General features: G+C 45.2%; 1 protein-coding gene across 11 annotated transcripts in view; it reads right to left on the reverse strand.

Moving 5' to 3' along the window:
- LOC129816329 (protein TANC1-like) overlaps positions 1 to 23,907 on the reverse strand; it is a 200,358-nt gene that overhangs the window by 20,108 nt on the left and 156,343 nt on the right. For all 11 annotated transcript variants that reach the window (XR_008753538.1, XM_055870689.1, XM_055870693.1 and 8 more), the window contains 8 exons: positions 22,454 to 22,685; positions 19,323 to 19,489; positions 10,253 to 10,860; positions 6,947 to 7,055; positions 6,450 to 6,572; positions 4,372 to 4,608; positions 3,517 to 3,702; positions 2,590 to 2,668 (listed from right to left, as the gene is read on the reverse strand). Coding sequence is in view for 10 of the 11 variants with exons in the window: in XM_055870689.1 (XP_055726664.1) it covers positions 2,590 to 2,668; positions 3,517 to 3,702; positions 4,372 to 4,608; positions 6,450 to 6,572; positions 6,947 to 7,055; positions 10,253 to 10,860; positions 19,323 to 19,489; positions 22,454 to 22,685 (1,741 nt within the window). In the remaining variant the exon portion in view is untranslated. The remainder of the gene's footprint in view (positions 1 to 2,589; positions 2,669 to 3,516; positions 3,703 to 4,371; positions 4,609 to 6,449; positions 6,573 to 6,946; positions 7,056 to 10,252; positions 10,861 to 19,322; positions 19,490 to 22,453; positions 22,686 to 23,907) is intronic.

The raw sequence follows: 23,907 nt of genomic DNA on the forward strand, positions 1-23,907 counted from the left end.
CCATTTTAAATTCAGTCTGCATTAACAAAACGTGGAAAAAGTAAAGGGGTGTCAATACTTTCTAAAGGCACTGTACTGTAACTATTGATTCTTGAAGAATATAACTTATACATTTCTTGTTTGAATCTCAGTTTGCCCCTCTAAGTCCTAAGACTTCGACCTTTCCCAACATCTGCAGTATTACCACTGGGACTAAATGATTCATTTCAGATCTTTAACAGAAACTAAAGCTCTGGCTTGACTCCTACTAAGAGGAATAATGGCAGAGGAGAAAAACAGGACAAATGGCTTGGCATGACCTAAATGGACAATGTACTGCACCGATGACTCAGTGCTTAGAATGGACTGCTGGGAGCGATGCCTGTAATTCTGCTCTAAAGAAGAAAATCACTCAGTTAGCACTACCGATACAGGATAGCCTGATGACTCTCCATCCAGATAAAAGCCCAAATGAACAAAGCAGGGACGCTTTTAAGGGAAGGAGACAAGGAATATTGGGCAGGCTTTAAAAGTAAAAATGACCGCATATTTGTGGAAATGTGAATTACTACATCAGGGATTATATACTGGATTCAGCCGCGGGACAATTTTTTGGTGAGCAGATGGTCAGGGGGCCGGAACATAATTACAAATAATTAGCAAATTGACAGCAAGAAGCCCAAACAAAAATAATATTTGACTAAAACAATCATTACAAACCTTGCTTACATTTGTGTACGATCACATACACAGTTGAAGTCGGAAGTTTACATACACTTAGGTTGGAGTCATTAAAACTCATTTTTCAACCACTCCACAAATTTCTTGATAACAAACTATAGCTTTGGCAAGTCGGTTAGGACAGCTACTTTGTGCATGACACAGGTCACTTTTCCAACAATTGTTTACAAACAGATTATTTCACTTATAATTCACTGTATCACAATTCCAGTGGGTCAGAAGTTTACATACACTAAGTTGACTGTGCCTTTAAACAGCTTGGAAAATTCAAAGAAATTACATCATGGCTTTAAATGCTTCTGATAGGCTAATTGACATCATTTGAGTCAATTGGAGGTGAACCTGTGGATGTATTTCAAGGCCTACATTGTAACTCAGTGTCTCTTTGCTTGACATCATGGGAAAATCAAAAGAAATCAGCTAAGACTTCAGAAAAATAATTGAGACCCCCACAAGTCTGGTTCATCCTTGGGAGCAATTTCCAAAGCCTGAAGGTACCACGTTCATCTGTACAAACAATAGTACCCAAGTATAAACACCATGGGTCCACGCAGCCGTCATACTGCTCAGGAAGGAGACATGTTCTGTCTCCTAGAGATGAATGTACTTTGTGCGAAAAGTGCAAATCACTCCCAGAACAACAGCAAAGGACCTTGTGAAGATGCTAGAGGAAACAGGTACAAATATATCTGTATCCACAGTAAAACGAGTCCTATATAGACATAACCTGAAAGGCCGCTCAGCAAGGAAGAAGCCACTGCTCCAAAACCGCCCCAAAAAAAAGCAAGACTACGGTTTGCAACTGCACATGGGGACAAAGATCGTACTTTTTGGAGAAATGTCCTCTGGTCTGATGAAACAAAAATAGAACTGTTTGGCCATAATGACCATCGTTATGTTTGGAGGAAAAAGGGGGAAACTTGAAAGCCGAAGAACACCATCCCAACCATGAAGCACGGGGGTGGCAGCATCATGTTGTGGGGGTGCTTTGCTGCAAGAGGGACTGGTGCACTTCACAAAATAGATGGCATCATGAAGATGGAAAATTATGTGGATATATTGAAGCAGCATCTCAAGACATCGATCAGGAAGTTAAAGCTTGGTCGCAAATGGGTCTTCCAAATGGACAATGACCCCAAGCATACTTCCAAAGTTGTGGCAAAATGGCTTAAGGACAACAAAGTCAAGGTATTGGAGTGGCCATCACAAAGCCCTGACCTCAATCCTATAGAACATTTGTGGGCAGAACTGAAAAAGCGTGTGCGAGGCCTACAAACCTGACTCGGTTACATCAGCTCTGTCAGGAGGAATGGGCCTTGTGGGAAGCTTGTGAAAGGCTACCCGAAACGTTTGACCCAACGTTTGACCCAAGTTAAACACTGGGAATGTGATGAAAGAAATAAAAGCTGAAATAAATCATTCTCTCTACTATTATTCTGGCATTTCACATTCTTAAAGTGGTGATCCTAACTGACCTAAGACAGGGATTGTTACAAAGGTTAAATGTCAGGAATTGTGAAAAACTGAGTTTAAATGTATTTGGCTAAGGCTTATGTAAACTTCCGACTTCAACTGTATATCTCTAATATGCGTGAGAATACTTTGGAACAGATTTCCAAAGTTAGTGTTTTTACAGTCTTCAATTTTTTAAAGACTAAATAATTAAATAAAATCTCCCACGGCCAAATTCGGCCCGTGGGTCGCCAGTTGGAGAGCCCTGCAATACATAATGCAGATAGAATGTGTTATGCTGATGGAAAGGGACAACAACATAATTTCAGCAGTAATGTTCCACACTGATACTCCACCAGGTGATAACACAAAGGAAAGGGAGCAGTATAATGGAAGAAAAATAGAGAGAACACATACCTGTTTCTCCCCATAGAGTGTCATGGCCATCAATTTGCACGCCATGCTCGTTATTCAACACCAACAAGCCTCTGACAACCTGTCGAATGAGAAATGTTGATTAATGACACAGAATCCAGGCATCAAATAAAGCCTTGAGTTAGTTCTACGGCGCGCTGATTACATTGCAGAAAAACCGGAGCGATGAAACAACTTCAGCGAATCGATAAAATGCTGCCCGAGCAAATGATGCTTCTCTGGCGCATGATAAATTAATCATGGTGGACTAGAGCGCTGATGCCTGGACTATAGTGGCTGTATAGTGTCTATAGTAGATATTCGTCAGTGCTGTGTAGTACAGGTGCAGTGGTATTAATACCTTAATAGTGTTAACTAGCCCATTGTCTGTGCTCTCCTTTACTCTCCTCTTTTACTGGGCCCTCGGTGGAGGTGGAGGTCGATAGCTCACTCCGACCCACTTCTATAATACTGTCGAGCCCCAGGCTTAGTGTATAGGCCTAACGGTATCGCAGCCCTCTTAATGAGGAGCAGGCCAGAATCTACCAAAGCCCACTATGCTTCTCTTCTGGGTATCTGGCTGCAAGCATACTGCTGGATCAATACTCCTACAGCATGTCTCATCAGTGGAAACAAAAAAACATCAGTGATGGCAGCATCAGTGATTCTCTGTGGAGTGTCTTCTGTTTCCAACCTAAAGAGGTGAGGTTGTGTTGTGGCACTGTGTGGGAAAACTTTCCTGATTATAGTAAGGTACTAAGGACTTGTGGTTATTGTGGGTGTACAGTAAAGTAAAAAGTACAGTACAGTAGGTGGGTGCGTCCCAAATGGCACCCTGTTCCCTACATAGTGCACTCCTTTTGACGACAGTAGTTCACTATTTAGGTAATACAATGCCATTTGGGATTTCACAGGTGTCCCCTGACTGACCTGCGTGTGTCCCATGCTGGAGGCAGCGATGAGAGCCTGCTGGAGGGCCTTGTTCTTCAGGCTGCAGTTCTGCTGCTGGCCCTCGGGGGTCCACTCCAGCTCCAGTAGGTGGTGGATGATGTCAGGGTGGCACCTCAGAGCAGCATGGACCAGAGCACACTGACCGCTCTTGTCCACATGGTCAACCTAGAACACACAACAGCAGTGCTTATCTGAACATGTTTTATATGCTGTGACGTTGCTCTTGCTTCACTCTCCCAGAGTGGCTTTACAATCAAAGTGAGATCTTATCCAATATCAAAGCGGTGAAAGGTGACAGAGCTAGAGCGGTGTTTGTCAGACCTTGAGAAGTCCTGAAAATCGCTCTTCTCACAAAATCGTCTGTAGCGTCCGAACAAACTTTTATGACCCCTCTTTGGACAGATGAGTCTCATGAACACGATGGTGTTCTCCGTTTTGCCCTGTGACCGACAAAAGGATCTTGGGACTCTTCTGTCGGTAGAGCCGATCTGATGACTTCTGTCTGTAGCGTCCGAACAGTTTGGCCTACACACTAGTATAACCCCTCTGTGGAAAGGTGAGACTCTAACGAACACGTGCATGTTTTGCTCTAGGGCGCCCACAGGCCTCAAGACTCGTCTGAAGGTCCCCATGTACCAGTTGAAAAAGTGAATGGAAGTATATATGTAGACTGTTTAGTGCCAAAAATCAGGGGATAAATACATGGTATGACCTTAAAACAATTTCATACAGCTTAGTAGAACCCCCCCCCATTACAGGAAAAGCTAGAATCATGGTTAGCCCTGATCCTGTAGTTGTCTGAGGAGTCTAAACTCTAGGGGTAGTACTACCAACCTTGGCTCCTCTTTTGCAGAGCAGACTGACCAGGCCAAGGTGTCCGGCGGCTGAGGCAAAGGAGAGAGGGCTCATGCCGTTCTCGGACACCACGTCGACGGTGGCCCCGAACTCCAGCAGCAGGCCAGCCATCTCCTGGTGGCCTAAGTGGGACTGGACACACAGCACCGGGCTGTTGTTCAGCACCTCTGTCCGGTAGTTCACGTTGGCCCCGCCCAGCATCAGTAGACGACTCACCTGCAAAAGCAGCACACATTAAATATAAAAGGAATCTTATCTAACCGTGTAAGAAAAACGTAAGCATGGAATTCAACTTTTTGGCTTCTTAATGTGTAAAAGAGAATAGAACACTGAATTCTGCCAGAGACAATTCAGTAAAAAATAAATAATAATAATTCCTTTCTTGCTTGAAACATCACCTCGTCACATTTCTGAGATTAGTTTTAAACAAAGTTGGAGCATGCATGTACTAATTTAGAAACACATTCAACACAAGAGTAAACATTCTTCGTATTCTTCTTCTCCTTGATAAGGAAATGAATTATACATGTTTGATCAGACAGTGCTGTGAGTGGAGCCCAGAGAGTGTTAAAACCAGAGGAAATTGAATTTGTTTATTTACAGGCGGAACCGCACTTGAATAAATTAGCACCAATGATTCCAAGGGGGCCTTGGAGGAAAAGGAACAAGCTCACTCTGTCTGTGGCTGTTTACATGAGCAATGTTACACTCAAACAGAATATTTCACTCCGGGAAAACAGGGAAGACAATGTGTAATAAAACGCCACTATAAGAATACTGCTAATGGCAAAGAAAAATATATGATTGTTTTTTACTTAAAGCTAGAATATAATGAATATGCCCTAAGATAGCTATTTCCTTCCTCTCGCCATAATAGAGTAGGCACAGACACATAATTTAGGCATAATTTAATATCAAAAATCATTTTACCCGCTCCGCCATTAACGTGGCCCTTTTTGTTTATTAAATCAGTACTAATCTAAAAGGGCCCTGTAATTACTTAGAACGGCACAGCCTCCTTTTCCTCCACAGAGAGCAGCATCACAGATAGCAATGGATCAAATTAACGGCAGAGAGTGCAACAACCTGCATCAATCTATCTGAGCCCAGTGAGAATCTTGGTGAGATTTCCAATGGGCCGTTGCTCATTAGTGGGGAGGCCACACTCATCACCGTAAGTGAGTGTTTCCAGGAACAGAATGCCTTATCAAAACACACGCCGGGAGCAGTCAGTGGAATTAAAAAGCACTCAGGGAGGACATTTGAGGTGAGGAGAGTAGATTACAATAATACCACTGTGCTAATACAAATCACTGGTGGGAAAATGTGATAGGAAAAAAATTCAGGGAGACCAATGACCATCAACTTGAATGTATTCTGGTACCACACACACAAGAAAATATGTCAGTGCTGGCGGTCTCCCATTGCTGAAGGCGAAATCCTGTACCCAGAAAACATATTTACCTATTTTTGATCAACTTTTCCCATCACCGAAGGCAAATCTATAATCAGGAATAAATGTTTACATCTACATTTTCCGAAGCTCACTCCCGAGTCCCTATACTCTGTAGTAGTTGCCACGCGAGATTACCGGGTGATCCCAGATGGCAGTGCACCTTCAGGGAGAATTCAGTAAACTCTGGAAAAGTTGGATATAAACGCTTCTTTTCACACATTGTATAGCCCATACCGATGGGTAGATTTGCCTTCGGTGATGGGAAACGTTTCCCAGAAATAGGTAAAGAAAAGGGCTGGTAAACATATTTTAGGGCGACGGGAGTGAAGAGGTTAGGGGTTGTTTAGTGGTAGCGCTGCTGCTCGCGGACCACATATTGCCACTGGATGAATGGGTTTAAACCCTGACTGCACCACTGTTCATTCTATGTCCCTCTATCTCTCCATCTCAATAACGTCTTCGCTGTATCTAGCAATAACAAGTACAATATACCGTGAAAATAAACAATAAATAACTAGCAGTATGTCAGTCAGTATGTCAAGGCAGTGCTCCACGTGAGAGTCTAGGGTTCTGGAGGGGGGAGCTGGGTGGGTAGTCTTACCTTGACGTTGGGGGTGTAGAGGTTCCTCAGAGAGGCCAGGGCTGCAGAGAGGCCGTCAGCGCTGCAGCTGATCCACAGGGCCTGCAGCACGCTGGACGACACGCCTGTCTTCTTACTCAGACCCTGAGGACAGAGACGGAGAATCCATGCACACACACCAGGTCAATAAACCAGTGATGAATGCACTCAGAGCCTTCGCTCCTCTGATGATACCATCCACATCTATCTTGATTAATAAATAAACATACATACATGTATGTACTCTAAAATTCACAAAAGGAATTGAACACAAGGTGGGATATACACTGTAAGCTTCTGGGTCAGTATGCATCAAGAGTCTCAGAGTAGGATTGCTGATCTAGGATCAGGTCCCCCCGGCCATGTAATTTGATTCATTGTGATCGAAAAGGCTAAACTGATCCTAGATCAGCACTCCGACTCTGAGACGCTTTGAGAATACTGTCCCAGAACTACTGTAAGTAGCTAGTCTCTTGTACCTTGAAGATGTGTGCTTTAAGGATATGGTGGCCCAGCTCCATGGTCTGCTGCCGGTTCAGTTTCCCCTCTTGTCGTGACAGCATGAAGGCCATGAGCGCGTGTCCACTCCTGTAGAGGAAACACAAAGATAATTCCCATCACCTATTTGCTTTACTATCAACTAAAAATTTGCAAGGTTATGGAAAAACATTAGTTGTCTACATGTGATTATGTCATGGTAGGATGTTCTTAGTTTGTATCAATGTGAGAAATACATCGATACATCCACATTCGAGCTTGGCCGATTGGGGAGTGGCGGCTGCGTTTCTAATTCAAACAAAAGCGTTTTTTTTAAATTCGCCCAGGCAATCGGAGATAGATCATTGCGATTTAAAATGTATTGTCTTGCGAGATTGGAGAGTTTGTTGTCATCATGATACATTATTCTATCAATTACTCCACGCCGCTCTCTCTCTGTCGGTCTGAATAAACGCTGTTAAACGCTGTCTAGTCCCTGCCTGGCTAGGGCCACGAGGAGGACAAGCGATGTGGACTACAGAATGCAGCCCTTGTGTTGTATCCACTCCCTTTCCTCTCCTCACTGTAGATCTGCTTGCAAGTGTTAATTACCAGAGAACTTCATTAAAAGGCCACGCTTGACCACCGTTTCACTTTGATCCTTTTCCATTAATGTGAGCTTTCTCTTTTAAATGGGAAAATAACAAGCTGGCAGCTAGCTAGTGTGGCTAAACGCTTTCTTCTAGCTCTCTGTGTCTGTCCTTGTGCCAGGTCTTCGCTTGCTTTTGTTTTCACAGATTGTGTTGGAAGGGGAGAAAGGGTGTAAAGAGGTAGGTCAGTAACTGCAGCTTAGAGGAGGTAGGCATAGGTGAGTCAGGACAGAGAGAAAGTGAGTTCACCCAGGTTGCATCCCAAATGGCACCCTATTCCCTATGTAGTGCACTGCTTCTGACTAGGGCCCATATGGCCTTTATAGGAAATAGGTTGCCATTTGGGACACATAGCCCAGTCTGATTAGTGTGCATTACACTCTTATATAAAAAAAGGTGCTATCTAGAACCTAAAAGGGTTCTTCAGCTGTCCCCATAGGAGAACCCTTTTTGGTTCCAGGTAGAACCTTTTTGAGTTCAATGTAGAACATTTTACACAGAGGGTTCTACCCAGAACCAAAAAGGGTTCTACCTGAAAAAACATTTGTTTACATCCCTGTTAGTCAGCACTTATTATTTGCCAAGATAATCCATCCACCTCACAGGTGTGGCATATCAAGAAGCCGATTTTGAAAAAGCATGATCATTACACAGGTGCACCTTGTGCTGGGGGACAATAAAAGGCCACTCTAAAATGTGCAGTTTTGTGACACAACACAATGCCACAGATGTCTCAAGTTTTGAGGGAAGGTGCAATTGGCATGCTGACTGCAGGTATGTCCACCATAGCTGTTGCCAGAGAAGTGATTGTTCATTTCTCTACCATAAGCTGCCTCCAATGTTGTTTTAGAGAATTTGGCAGTACATCCAGCCGGCCTCACAACCGCAGACCACGCCAGCCTAGGACCTCACCTCACCAATTTCACCTGTGGGATCGTCCGGAGGGGGGGGGGGGGGGGGGGGGACTCATTCTGATTGGCTGGGTGCCATCCCAGGCCTACCCATGGCTGCACCCCTGCCCAGTCATGTGAAATCCATTGATTACGGCCTAATTTATTTATTTGAATTGACTGATTTCCTTAAATGAACTGTAACGCAGTAAAATCTTTGAATTTGTTGCGTTTATATTTTTGATCAGTGTGAAATCAAGTGGAACATGCAGCAGATTTCTTGTTAATATTTCAGATGGGATGCATACATATTTAAATTCCAGAACCTCTTTCTTCTCCCTTCCCTTACACCAATGTTTTTACTTTCTTCCCTCTTGATTTGCATAAACCAGATTTATTATCCCACAATCTTTAATACCAAATCATGTTTGTTTGCAAAGAGTTCTCTTTAAATCAACAATAACACTGTGTTGATGCTTTAGGGACAGCATAACAAGTTATCGGTGTTATTGTTATAGTAGTAATGTTAGCTACTGTATAGTATTCATTTGTTACTAAGCCTACAGTTTGCCAACTTCAGAGTATCTCTGTAAAAAGAAAAGCATGTTTCAGAACAAACTCAGTTTCACCACTTGCCAGAGGTGTCTAAAGTCCACAGATAGCTATTTCCACTGAATAGTGTTTATGAAAACATCCTTGTCAGTAAACATCCAGCCTCAGTGAACTTGAGCAAAATTTCCCTGCACGCACAGCACTGAAGGAGCCTTACATTTCCTGGCTTTCAACCCATCAGTTAGATCCCCAGTAAGATAATGTGACCTACGATGTATGGTGACAACCCCTGTGTTTCAGCCACACAACATCGACCGCGTCCCAAATGGAACCCTATTCCCCCTTTAGTGCCCTATTTTTGACCAGACCACTACCCTCCCCTGGCTAGTTTCCTCACCCAGCAGAGCACAGCTTAACAGCAACAGAAATAAATATGACTTGTCAGCTTCTGTTTCAGAGTTGAGCTGTAAATTCCGTCATTTGTTCTGCAGCAAAACGCCGTCCTCTACCCCCCCTTGGGGATTCCACAAGTAGCCTACCCCAGTGTTTCAATCAATGGCGGTATACAAACCGGGGAGCGATAACATATCTGACGGAGTGAAAAGGAGTGGATTGATATAACTCAAAAGGGAACGCGTTGACACTGTCTTGAATGTTCGATTTCCTCTTCAAGTGAAGAAACAGACATCATCAGACATCAGACGTCTCCCAGGCAGAGATGAGTCACGCACAACTTTTCTCCCTCTTTAGTGCACAAACCACCCTTCAAAACTGGCTCGAGCTTGTTTGCTCCTCGAACAAAATGGTAGGTTGTCTCCCTCGCTATTTACATTTTAAAAAGCGTCTGAAGAGCAGAATATTCAGAACCAAACAAGGTACAGTAATTATGTCTTGTCCTTCTGAGTGCTAGCAGAAATGCCAGTGAGCCATCCCTAGGCAACCGCACATTTCACTCATGGTAGAGAGGGTGCATTTTCCATTTAACAAAACGGATTTACTGAAAAGAGAAATCTCCTAGGGCCCTATAAAATCTGCGCTGCGGAAAAAGAGGACAGAATCACGGAATCCAGAAACATTTTACGGAATTCAACAATATATAAAAATGTATTGAATAGGAAATCAACATTATGTATTGAACTTATTAGAAAAGGCATACATTTGCTAAAGTACATCATAAGACAACTAACCTGGGTAAATTTGAGTTAGCTTAACTCACCTGGGGTCACAGAAGAAATCGGTGCTCTCTCCGTCCGTCCTCCACACCAGCCACTCTCTGAAGGACGGGTGGCAAAACATGCGTGTCTTGTCCCGTCGTTTGATGAGGAAAGAGGACAGCGTCTCCATGCACTGCTGGAAGTCGCCCCAGGGAAGCTCGCCGCTCACGGCACCCGCGTTGATGGCATGGAACAGCTGCTCGTCTGTCATGGGGTGTAACGATGCCAACGCCACGTTGAGGATGGGCAGCGAGCGCTCGAAAGCCGACTGGGTCATAAACTTCATATTGCATTGGAGTAAGTAGAGCTCGGCCAATGACACGGGCACCACCTTGTAGCTGGCGCTCTTGATGACCAGGTGCCCCCTCTCGAACAGGTCCAGGGTCAGTTTGAGGTACAGGTAGGAACCCTGGCTGCGGGCAATCAGGTGGCTGCTCACCTTGCCCACGATGATAGGGTCAGCCTTGCCATTGAGGGAGATGTTGTTCATGATGTCCTTGCTGCCATTGATGCGGTACTGGATGTAGGCGTTGAGGTCCGTGTTGATCTCTTTGTTCTCGGGGAATTCGTCCAGAGAGATCTTGGAAAAGGGGAGGAGGCTGGTGATTTCCTACGGAAGACACAATGACATGGTTATTAGATTTACTACAGCACTTTAATAGCATGTTGTTATATTATATACTGGGTGGTTCGAGTCCTCCATGCTGATTGGCTGAAAGCTGTGGTATATCAGATCGTATACCATGAGTATGACAAAACATTTATTTTTACTGCTCTAATTACGTTGGTAACCAGTTTATAATAGCAATAAGGCACCTCAGGGGGTTGTGATATATGGCCGATATCCCACGGCTAAGGGCTGTATCCAGACACTCTGCGTTGAGTCGTGCATAAGAACAGCCCTTAGCAGTGGTATATTGGCCATATACCACACCCCATCACACCTTATTGGTTAATTATATTATAAGTATTTGTTCTGCAGTACCATCACCCATACAGAAAATTCTATGTATATGTAAATGAGAAAGTGGGTAAAACAACTAGATGGTAATAGTACATGAAGAACAATTGGTGGGACTTGCTTTAACTCCTTAAACATTTTTGTGGTTGTGGTAGCAGTTTAAAAAGTAATATTTTACTATTTAAAGCAGTTACATATAATCAGAGTTAAATGTAGTAAAATAATTGGTCTGATCACCTTGATAGACCACTATATCAACCATATTACTTTGGATTGTGTGTCACGCCCTGGCCTTAGTATTCTTTGTTTTCTTTATTATTTTAGTTAGGTCAGGGTGTGACATGGGTATTTATGTGGGTTTTGTAGTGTCCAGGGTGATTGTAAGGTTTAGGGGGTTTATTTAGAGTAGTTGGGTTTATGTTTAGTATAGTTGTCTAGCTGTGTCTATGTTGTGTGTAGTTGTCTAGGAAAGTCTATGGTTGCCTGAATGGGTTCCCAATTAGAGACAGCTGGTTTCTGTTGTCTCTGATTGGGAGCCATATTTAAGGTAGCCATAGGCTTTAGTTTGTTGTGGGGAATTGTCTATGTCTGAACGTTTGTAGCCTGTGTGTGTGCACTACGTTTATTAGCTTCACGGTCGTTTATTGTTTTGTTAGTTTGTAAGTGTTTTGTTTCTTTTTGCCTTCTTCTATAATAAAAGGAAGATGGCTTATTTTCCACATGCTGCGTTTCGGTCCGTCTCACTCCCACATGATCGTGACAGAATTCCCCACCATCATCGGATCAAGCAGCGTGTGCAACAACAACAGGACCCACCTACACTGGACTATTGGAATTGGGAGAAAATTCTGGACCGAGAAATACCAGGAGAATATAACCGCCCCAAAGCTGAGCTGGAGGCAGCGAAGGCAGAGAGGCGGAGATATGAGGAGTCAGCAAGGAGACGTGGCTGGAAGCCTGAAAAGCCCGTGAGTACTACCCAAAAATTTCTTGGGGGGGGGTCTAAGAGGTAGTGGGCCAAGGGCAGGTAGGAGACCTGCGCCCACTTCCCAGGCTAACCGTGGAGAGCGGGAGTACGGGCAGACGCCGTGTTACGCAGTAGAGCGCACGGTGTCTCCTGTACGGGTGCATAGCCCAGTGCGGGTTATTCCACCTCAACACACTGGTAGGGCTAGATTGGGCATTGAGCCAAATGTCATGAAGCCGGCCCTACATATCTGGCCACCAGTATGTCTCCTTGGGCCGGCTTACATGGCACCAGCCTTACGCATGGTGTCCCCGGTTCGCCTACATAGACCGGTGCGGGTTATTCCACCTCCCCGCACTGGTCGGGCGACGGGGAGCATTCAACCAGGTAAGGTTGGGCAGGCTCGGTGCTCAAGGGAGCCAGTACGCCTGCACGGTCCGGTATTTCCGGCGCCACCTCCCCGCCCCAGCCTAGTACCACCAGTGCCTACACCACGCACCAGGCTTCCAGTGCGTTTTCAGAGCCCTGTTTCTCCTCCACGCACTCTCCCTATGGTGCGTGTCTCCAGCCCAGTGCCTCCAGTTCCGGCACCATGCACTAAGCCACCTGTGCGTCTCCTGAGTCCTGTACACACTGTTATTTCTCCCCGCACTCGTCCTGAGGTGCGTGCCCTCAGTCCGGTACCACGCACCAGGCATATAGTGCGCTTTGAGAACTCAGTGTGCCCTGTTGTTGTTCCCCGCACTAGCCTGAAGGTGCGTGTCCTTAGCCCGGTACCTCCAGTTCCGGCACCACGCACCAGGCCTACAGTGCGTCTCAGCCGGCCAGAGTCTGCCGTCTGCCCAACGGTGACTGAACTGCCCGTCTGTATTGAGCCTTCAAAGCCGCCCGTCTGCCATGAGCTTGCAAAGCCGCCCGTCTGCCATGAGCCTACAGAGCCTTCCGCCAGACAGGAGCCGCTAGAGCATTCCGCCAGACAGGAGCCGCTAGAGCATTCCGCCAGACAGGATCAGTCTGAGCCATCCGTCTCCCCAGCGCCGTCTGAGCCATCCGTCTCCCCAGCGCCGTCTGAGCAATCCGTCTCCCCAGCGCCGTCTGAGCCATCCGTCTCCCCAGCGCCGTCTGAGCCATCCGTCTCCCCAGCGCCGTCTGAGCCATCCGTCTCCCCAGCGCCGTCTGAGCCATCCGTCTCCCCAGCGCCGTCTGAGCCATCCGTCTGTCCCGAGCCAGTAGAGCCGCCCGTCTGTCCAGAGCCGTCAGAGCCGTTAGTCAGTCGGGAGCCGCTAGAGCCATTCGTCAGACAGGATCTGCCAGAGCCGCCAACCAGACAGGATCTGCCAGAGCCGCCAACCAGACAGGATCTGCCAGAGCCGCCAACCAGACAGGATCTGCCAGAGCCGCCAACCAGACAGGATCTGCCAGAGCCGCCAACCAGACAGGATCTGCCAGAGCCGTCAGTGAGCCATGAGCGTCCAGAGCCGTCAGCCAGCCATGAGCGTCCAGAGCCGTCAGCCAGTCATGAGCTGTTCCTCAGCCCAGAGCGGCTATTTATCCAGAACTGCCCCTCAGTCCAGAGCTGTCTCTCTGTCCGGAGCTGCCTTTCAGTCCGGAGTTGCCCCTCTATCCTGAGCTACCTCTCTATCCTGAGCTACCTCTCTATCCTGAGCTATCCCTCTGTCCTGAGCTATCCCTCTGTCCTGAGCTATTCCTCTGTCCTGAGCTATTCCTCTATCCCGGTGCTGCCCCTTGTGTCGATGTTACCCAAAAGATTAAGTGGGGGTAATATGAGGGTGGTCATTTGTAGGGGGAGATATAAGCTGGGATTGACTATGGTGGGGTGGGGACCTCGCCCTGAGCCTGAGCCACCACCGTGGTCAGATGCCCACCCAGACCCTCCCCTAGACTTTGTGCTGGTACGCCCGGAGTTCGCACCTTAAGGGGGGGGCAATGTCCCGCCCTGGCCTTAGTATTCTTTGTTTTCTTTATTATTTTAGTTAGGTCAGGGTGTGACATGGGTATTTATGTGGGTTTTGTAGTGTCCAGGGTGATTGTAAGGTTTAGGGGGTTTATTTAGAGTAGTTGGGTTTATGTTTAGTATAGTTGTCTAGCTGTGTCTATGTTGTGTGTAGTTGTCTAGGAAAGTCTATGGTTGCCTGAATGGGTTCCCAATTAGAGACAGCTGGTTTCTGTTGTCTCTGATTGGGAGCCATATTTAAGGTAGCCATAGGCTTTAGTTTGTTGTGGGGAATTGTCTATGTCTGAACGTTTGTAGCCTGTGTGTGTGCACTACGTTTATTAGCTTCACGGTCGTTTATTGTTTTGTTAGTTTGTAAGTGTTTTGTTTCGTTTTGCCTTCTTCTATAATAAAAGGAAGATGGCTTATTTTCCACATGCTGCGTTTTGGTCCGTCTCACTCCCACACGATCGTGACATTGTGAGTCAGTTGGATCACAAATTTCTAAACTGCAGTTATTGAGTGTGAAAACAAAAAGAAGACAAAGTGATCTTCTGTCATAAAACGGGAATAAAAGGGAGGATCATGTGGACAACACTCTTAGGAAAGCAAAGCAACTCTCATTCAAGCTGTGGGTTTCAGATAAACAGATGCACGATTGACTTTTGCAAAATGTTCAGTGTAAAAGAAGTTTGATTTGAGTTGAATGATGTAATGATTAGAAAATTTTAGGCTACAATTTGGGAAGAGAAATAGGATTGTGGATCTAGTGATGACAGCTCTTTAAAAGTATTTTTATGGTTGTTGAAGAACTATGCAGAATAGGTTTGTATGCAGACCTACTGATAGCTAGCTGTTGTTCTAATAGATTAACTCTTTAGGCTAACAGTGAATACTTAAAGTACATTTCCTGAAGAAAATGTGGTGTGTTTGCTAGAAGGTTTTAAACTACAGTTGAAGTCGGACGTTTATATACACCTTAGCCAAATACATTTAAACTCAGTTTTTCACAATTCCTGACATTTAATCCTAGTAAAAATTCCTGTCTTAGGTCAGTTAGGATCACCACTTTATTTTAAGAATGTGAAATGTCAGAATAATAGGAGAGAGAATGATTTATTTCGGCTTTTATTTCTTTCATCACATTCCCAGTGGGTCACTCAATTAGTATTTGGTAGCATTGCCTTTAAATTGTTTAACTTGGGTCAAACATTTCAGGTAGCCTTCCACAAGCTTCCCACAATAAGTTGGGTGAATTTTGGCCCATTCCTTTTGACAGAGCTGGTGTAACTGAGTCAGCTTTGTAGTCCTCCTTGCTTGCACACGCTTTTTCAGTTCTGCCCACAAATGTTCTATAGGATTGAGGTCAGGGCTTTGTGATGGCCACTCCAATACCTTGACTTTGTTGTCTTTAAGCCATTTTGCCACAACTTTGGAAGTATGCTTGGGGTCATTGTCCATTTGGAATACCCATTTGCGACCAAGCTTTAAATTCCTGACTGATGTCTTGAGATGTTGCTTCAATATATCCACATCATTTTCCATCCTCATGATGCTATCTATTTTGTGAAGTGCACCAGTCCCTCTTGCAGCAAAGCACCCCCACAACATGATGCTGCCACCCCCGTGCTTCACGGTTGGGTTGGGGTTCTTCGGCTTGCAAGCCTCCTCCAAACATAATGATGGTCATTATGGCCAAACAGTTCTATTTTTGTTTCATCAGACCAGAGGACATTTCTCCAAAAAGTACGATCTTTGTCCCCATGTGCAGTTGCAAACCGTAGTCTGGCTTTTTTATGGCGGTTTTGGAGCAGTGGCTTCTTCCTTGCTGAGCGGCCTTTCAGGTTATGTTGATATATGACTCGTTTTACTGTGGATCTAGATATTTTTGTACCCGTTTCCTCCAGCGTCTTCACAAGGTCCTTTGCTGTTGTTCTGGGATTGATTTGCACTTTTCGCACAAAAGTACATTCATCTCTAGGAGACAGAACATGTCTCCTTCCTGAGCGGTATGATGGCTGCGTGGTCCGATGGTGCTCATACTTGCGTACTATTGTTTGTATAGATGCACGTGGTACCTTTAGGCGTTTGGAAATTGCTCCCAAGGATGAACCAGACTTGTGGAGGTCTACAAATCTTTTTCTGAAGTCTTAGCTGATTTCTTTTGATTTCCCCATGATATTAAGCAAAGAGGCACTGAATTTGAAGGTAGGCCTTGAAATACATCCACAGGTACACCTCCAATTGACTCAAAATATGTCAATTAGCCTATCAGAAGCTTCTGAAGCCATGACATCATTTTCTGGAATTTTCAAAGCTGTTTAAAGGCACAGTCAACTTAGTGTTTGTAAACTTCTGACCCACTGGAATTGTGATACAGTGAAATAATTTGTCTGTAAACAATTGTTGGAAAAATTACTTGTGTCATGCACAAAGTAGATGTTCTAACTGACTTGCCAAAACTATAGTTTGTTAACAAGAAATTTGTGGAGTTTTTGAAAAATGAGTTGTAATGACTCCAACCTAAGTATATGTAAACTTCCGACTTCAACTGTATGTATGCTTTTGAAATATGTTATAGAAGTGGTAGTGTCGTCGGTAGTAATGGTGATGACTGTTTAATAGTTGGAAAAAGTAGGTAGATAACAAGTTAGGATAGCTTGAACACATGAAAGATGGTTCGGTGTATATAGCTTGAACGGTTCAATAGTTACCGTTGGTAAGTTCTATTATGCAAATGTGTGCTAATATATATAGTTATAGTCAATATATTTTAACAGAAAAATGCTAAATCAACTATATCATTTACACCTAAGCGTATGCCCAGAATTCTAAATTCATATTCCACAATCATATCTCTCCTGACCACAGAAACGAGCGCAAAATTAAGAGCTAAACGGACAATCTTCTGTATCATGAGTGGATCCTCCAGCTCTTCTTATCAGCCCAAGGTCAGTAAGCACAGAGGCATAGCTGGAGCACTAAGCTATCGGCAGACACTCGCCACTGTGTTTGCTAACAAAGGCTTTGTGAAATGGGAGACTGAGCGCTGGAGACAGTAAGAGATGGGGCCATTGGGGACACTTTTAGCGGGCACGCTGTGGACACAGCCCACACTTCAATCACACTCCTCAGGGTCAGAGAAATCAATCCACCTTAATCCTGCTGCAATCTCCCTGCCTTTCTGGGTAATGCAGCCCAGAGATAACACCTTCTTCTCCGAGAGAGAGAGAGAGAGAGAGGGAGAGACCCGAAATGGAGGGAGAGGGAGAAGAGAGAGATAAAGAAAGGAGGAAAAAAAGAGACCAAAAACACACTGAATAATACACAGGCTGGACAAGGTGACTGTGAGCTAACACCTCACCTAAGAACACCTCACTGTTATAAGCCTGTCGGGTTAGCCATTGTGAACGACCTTCCCCTGAGATCTTGTTTACACTTTGGATGTGTGAGGATGAGGTAACACTCACCTGGCTCTAGTCTCCACTGATCCTACCTACTGCATACAGAAAGAATGGATTTATCCAAGAGCCTCCCTGGGGTTGCGAAATTACAGTAACTACCCAGGTTTAGAAAATATACAGGTTTTCCAGAAAGGATTCTGGATTTTCCTGCTCATTCCCTTCCACTTCCTTAATCTTACCATCCGGGATTTCTGGAAAACCTGGAAAAGTTACCAGAATTTTGCATGTTTGAACTGCTTCCTCTGGTTGACTAATCCATCACTCTTTATACTTTATTTTTTGGGATGATGGATTAATATATTTTGACATGACATAGCCTAATCCCAACTCAACCCAGAAAGCCCAATGAACATAAACATGAGGAATCCTCTCTCTGGTCTAGCGGTTCCTAACACTAGCGGTTCCTAACACGGTACCTAATTTAAAACCTTAACCTAACTCCTAACCCTAATTGTAACCGTAACCCAAACCCAAACCTTAAACCTAACCCCTAAGCCTAAAATAGCCTTTTTCCTTGTGGGGGCCAGCAAAATATCCCCACTTTTCCTGAGGACTTCTGGTCCCCACAAGGATAGTAAAAACAAACACACGCACACACACACACAACGGAACAGCATAGATGAATGAGTGTTGCCTGCCATGCTCCTCTGACTGCAGTGCAGTGTAACTAACTATGCATACTGACAGGTGGCGGGACCCGTGGCCAGAAAGAGCCATAGTGGCTGAGAAAGCATTCATGACTGGAGTTGGTACAGATATGGTTGTCAGTCAGCTGCCACATTATCCCAAAGCTCAGACTACAGGCTACATGGCCAGCCAAGGCAATCAGCCCAGCTTTAGTCCATCAGACCTGTCAAAACCAGGCCTCCTCCAATGCAAAGAAGTGAACGCCAGGGCTACGTCTCAAATGGCACCCTATTCCCTATGTAGTGCACTACTTTCGATGGTTCACACCAGCGCTGCATCTCAAAAGTAAGTCCCCGGTAGTATATAGGGAATAGGGTGCCATTTGGGATGCATCCCCAGCTCAGCTCCTCTCCTCCATTGGTAGACTTCAGTCTGTGGCTCTCATCTGCGCGTCCCCTTGTTATGCAGCCGTTTCCCGGGTCACTGTTACAGCGCTACTTCTCCTACTCTCGTACCAGTACCGTTGTCAATGCACTCGACAGAAATGACACTTTGTAGAGGACAATGTATGACAAGGAAAAAACCCTTGTCAGGATCTGCCGGTGTTTGTGTCACTCAGTGAGAGAGGTATCAAATATTGATACCTACACATACCAACGGTGGTTGTAGAAGCATCTTATTCACTTGAATTCGGAAGTTCTGTCTAAGCTGTAAGCTGTGCTGAGATGGCATTTGAATTCAGTGAAGCTCCAATGGAGTGCTGTCGATTCAAGGAATTCATGAATTATACCATAGGAGATCAACACGAACACCTCTATGGAAATATTTAGAAGCTAACAATTAGGCAGAATACATAATATCCTTCTCATTAAGTAATTTGTACATGACTTGTACAATATTACGCCATCTACAGTGGGAGTAGGGTTGCAAAAATCTGGCAACGTTCCCAAAATTCCCAGCTTTACCAGGAGTCCTGGTTGGAGGATTCCGGATTTCCTGCTTATTACCTCTTGATTCCTGGGAAATTGGGGAAAGTCACTGGAATTTTGCAACCCTTCTTGTACAGTATTACATCATGTACAGTTGGAGTGTTCCTCACCAGTAGGTTGACTCGGACAGTGACCAGCAGTTTGAGCCAGGAGGGGAATTTAGAGATGATCTTAGTGATGAAGGAGGCGATGGTGTCTCCGTAGTCTGGCTTGTGGAACTCTGCCTCGTTCAGCCCGTCTATCAGGATGATGTGGTCTTCCTCGGGAATCTTCCTCTCTGAAAACACCAGAGAGGGGTCAACAGGGGTCACGGTGGAAAGAAACAAATTGAAAATTCACAAACCTTAACGGTCAAGTTGATAAATGCAAACCCTCCAGGTCAAGCCAACATGACATATTGCAGAGGAGTTTAATATAACCCTTTTTTTCTTATTTTTTTTGGCTCATGAAATACAGACAGACATACAAGCTACTGCCAGAATATACAGTAGTATGAGAGTAAAACATTAGTTGGACACCATACTCTACAGACAACCTTGTACTGAGATACATGAGACTACTGACATCTCTCTGTACTGCTGTGCCTTGCTGTGCCATGCGTCTTCTTTTAAGAATGTTTCCTCTACTATTCTAACACATCTCCAAAGCAGCTAGCGCAGTGATGAATGAACGTGAGTGCGTCGGCAGCCGTATCCACAGTGCAGTGCGCTAAACTGCTGTGTGGTGAGACCGCAGCGAGGAAGTGCTCTACTTCACTGCAGTATCTCAGCCAGACTTTCACAGTGCTGGAAGGGCAGGGTCCTTGAGCACTTACCCCATGGCACCCTACTCCTTATATACAGTAGTGCATTACTTTTGTACAGGGTTCATAGGGGTACTGATCAGAAGTAGTGCACTACGTACACTCTTAGAAATAAAGGTGCTATCTAGAAACGAAAAGGGTTCTTTGGCTGTCCCCATAAGAGAACCCTTTGAAGAACCCTTTTTGGTTCCAGCTAGATCTTTTTTTGGTTCCAGGTAGAACCATTTTGGGTTCCATGTAGAACCCTTTCCACAGAAGGTTCTACATGTAATCAAAAAGAGTTATCCTATGGGGACAGCCAAAGAACCATTTTGGAACCCTTTTTCTAAGCTTGTAGGGAATAAGATGCCATTTGGAACGCAGACCCAAAAGAGTTCTCCTCCTGGGACAGGCGAAGAACTATTTTGGAACCCTTTTTTCTAAGAGTGTAGGAAATAGGGTGCCATTTGGAACACAGACCTTTTTCTGGGGTTCCTCCTTACATTCAGCATCAACATTGATGATCAGAAACACAGAAAAATGTGGAGATCTCAACTCCTCTCCCAGTAGGAATGTCAAATCAGATTTGCACCAACCAAACCCCCTCTAAAACTTTATTCTGTAAAATAAAGTAAACCAGAAGTTTTTCTTTATTTTTGCAAAGCCTCAAGCCTAGGGCTGGCTAAGTCCTTTCTAATATGGCTGTGCAAAGCGCCGATGCAAGTTTCTCGTTTTGACGGAGTGTACAAATCAACACATTTTTTCTTCCTTATCAAGCCCAAGCGACCAGGCCAATCGAACAGGCCATTCATTTCAATAAGGAACGGTGGGAGTCATGAGGGGAGGCGGCATGGGGGTGGAGGGCCCATCACGGTCCACCCTAACATCACAGGAGAGCTGCTGCATGCCTTGTCTGCCCACTCCTCTGCTCTGTACTCTGCACATTGATTCCCATTCTTTTCCATCTCCATCATACAAACACTAGGTTTATCTATATTGGCTGTTTAGGCTCCTGCAATAACATATTGATTCAGCGTAGAGCACGAGCACGGGGAAACTGGTGGGTCGTGTGTGTGCGGAACGGACCATGTTGACCTTGAGATAGTTGTGTGTGTGTGTGTCTGTCTGTCTGCCTTGGAGAGATACACTATATATACAAAAGTATGTGGACACACTTTCAAATTACTGGATTCAGGCTATTTCAGCCACACCCGTTGTTGACAGGTGTATAAAAGTGAGCACACAGCCATGCAATCTCCATAGACAAATACTGGCAGTAGAACGGCCTTACTGAAGAACGGCCCCGTCTCTCCCCGGTCAATAACCGGGGCAGCAACTGAACAACTGTTATTGTGAAGTGGAAACGTCTAAGAGCAACAACGGCTCAGCCATGAAGTGGTAGGCCACACAAGCTCACAGAACGGGACCGCCGAGTGCTGAAGCCACTGGAAGCAAGGTCAGCACAAGAACTGTTCAATGGAAGCTTCATGAAATGGGTTTCCGTTGGCTGAGCAGCCACACACATGCCTAAGATCACCATGCACAATACCAAGCGTCGGCTGTAGTGGTGTAAAGCTTTCCGCCATTGGACTCTGGCGCAGTGGAAACGTGTTCTCTGGAGTGATGAATCATACTTCACCATCTGGCAGTCTGACGGACAATTCAGGGTTTGACGGAAGCCAGGAGAGCGCTACCTGCCTGGATGCATAGTGCCAACTGTGAAGTTTGGAGGAGGAGGAATAATAGTCTGGTTCTGTGAGCGCTGAGCCAGGCCCAAACGCCCAACATCATTGCCCATCCTCACTAATGCTTTTATGGCTGAATGGAAGCAAGTCCCCGCAGCAACGTTGCATCATCTAGTGGTAAGCCTTCCCAGAAGAGTGGAGGCTGTTATAGCAGCAAGGGGAGGACCAACTCCATATTAATGCCCATGATGTTGGAATGAGTTGTTCGACGAACAGGTGTCCACATAGTTTTGGTCATGTTGTGTACAATATTCATAAGACGCAGGCTTCCTTAGAGACGCTGTATTCTTCTGTCATGACGACAATAACAATGTACCGCTAACCATTTAGCGTAACATCAATTAAAATCAATGCCATGTCAGAGCAAACACAGAGTGGCTACGCTAAGCAATTAACAATGTCCCTGCAGACTTTTCTCCCTCAGTACGGCCAGAGCTTAACCCATTTCAGTTCCTTTGTGGAAGAAATGGAACCCTCATTTATTTCAGCTAGTGGGACGAAGTGAAAAACAGTCAGTATCTGTCTCTCTCTACACAGTCTAGAATGTAAATCTGAGCAAACCTGTGGTTCAGTTATTTAGAATACACTTGCTAGAAACCCTGAGCCACTGAACGCCTAGATTATAACGTCGGGAGTCCTTTTGGACCATGAACCCCAGTGACAGTGAGACAGTCAGATATGAATGAACCTAGGTGTAACTAGCTTAGCATCGTACCCTTGCGGAGGTTGGCCAGAGGTTCCAGCACGCCCCTACGGAAGGCTGCCATAGGGTCCTGGACACAGGAGCGCAGACTGAGCATGCTCTGTAGATGGGGTTCCTTCAGCAGCAGTTCTCTGTAGGCGGTGAGCTGGGGTGCTCTGCATAGCAGGGCGGCGATACTGTGCACAAACTCTGGCACCAGGCAGGTGTAGGTGTTGTCAGCCTGGCAGTAGTGATACGCAACCACCTGGACAGGAGAAAAGAGAGGGAACAATTGTTTAGCAACTTTAGTGGCTTAAAATGTAAGAGACCTTTGCTGTTTTACAAAACCGTACTTTAGTGTCAACTATGAGTAGCTTATATTGTTCTTGGTTTAAGTCTGTAAAAATCTGTCTGTGTGACCCCAAAGTCCTCGTGAAGCCAATAGGCTTGTTGACTACAAGGCATTTGATGCAATACAGCAGCTCGGTATAGCGACTAAGCTGTTCCTGACCTCATTCCACTGCTGCCATTATACAATCGAATTTGGAGGTTAATATACAGAAGCCAAAATGCTATTTGTTAGTCTGAAACCAAAGCTGGGACTTGAAGGCATGTCCTTCAGACACAACCCTTACGAAAAAAGATTACAGTCAGACTGCAGTTTAACTGTACTACAATGCAGTATAACTGCAGTTAAAGTGCAGTCTAACTGTAGTATGCCGCAAATACTTCTTCCAAAATAACACAGTTTGTTTATTACAGTCATTTTTCAGTGTAACTGCAGTTACAGTGTAGTATAACTGCAGTTCAACTGCAGTACACTGCAGTTATTCTGGAATTACTTCGTCCAAAATACCACAGTCGACTTCAGTTACTACACTTCTACTGCCGTTTCAAAACGGCAATCTTTTTTTGTAAGGGATTTAATTGGCCGACTCTAAACCAGACACACATAACCCACTCTAACCCACCTAAGCAGGGCATATTCAATAGGGACAAAACAGAAGACAACGGGCCGAAACAGGGCAAGCCTACTTGAATTGTCCAACAATAAACGTTTGTTTTCTTTTTCGGAAGCAAAATGTTTTGCTACGCTGTGAGCTAATGAATAGGACCCAGGTGTCATCCCCTACTCAGATAGAGGGTCTGATGATCAACAGGCTGAAGCAAAGCTCAACAACCTCCGCTAACCTCCCCAAAACAGCCTTGTGCTGAACAGGTTCTGCTGTGCTCACGGACACGGACATCTGATTTGGACAGGGGGCGGTGGGACCCTGGGGATCTGTGGCTCTTTCTCTGTGTCCTAATTACAGTCAAACCTGGAGGAGCTGACACACTTTACAGGTACAGCAGGACAGGAGGAGCAGGTGACTGGCTAGTTACTACCGCACCTTAGCTCACCACATAGCAATCCTACCTCTGCATGGGTCTACTGCAGAAAGGAACTGCAGCCCTGCAGTCTGTCCCCAGGCAGGCACAATGACGTA

This window comes from Salvelinus fontinalis, chromosome 19 (genome assembly GCF_029448725.1).
Source record: "Salvelinus fontinalis isolate EN_2023a chromosome 19, ASM2944872v1, whole genome shotgun sequence".
Taxonomy (NCBI): Eukaryota; Metazoa; Chordata; class Actinopteri; order Salmoniformes; family Salmonidae; genus Salvelinus; species Salvelinus fontinalis.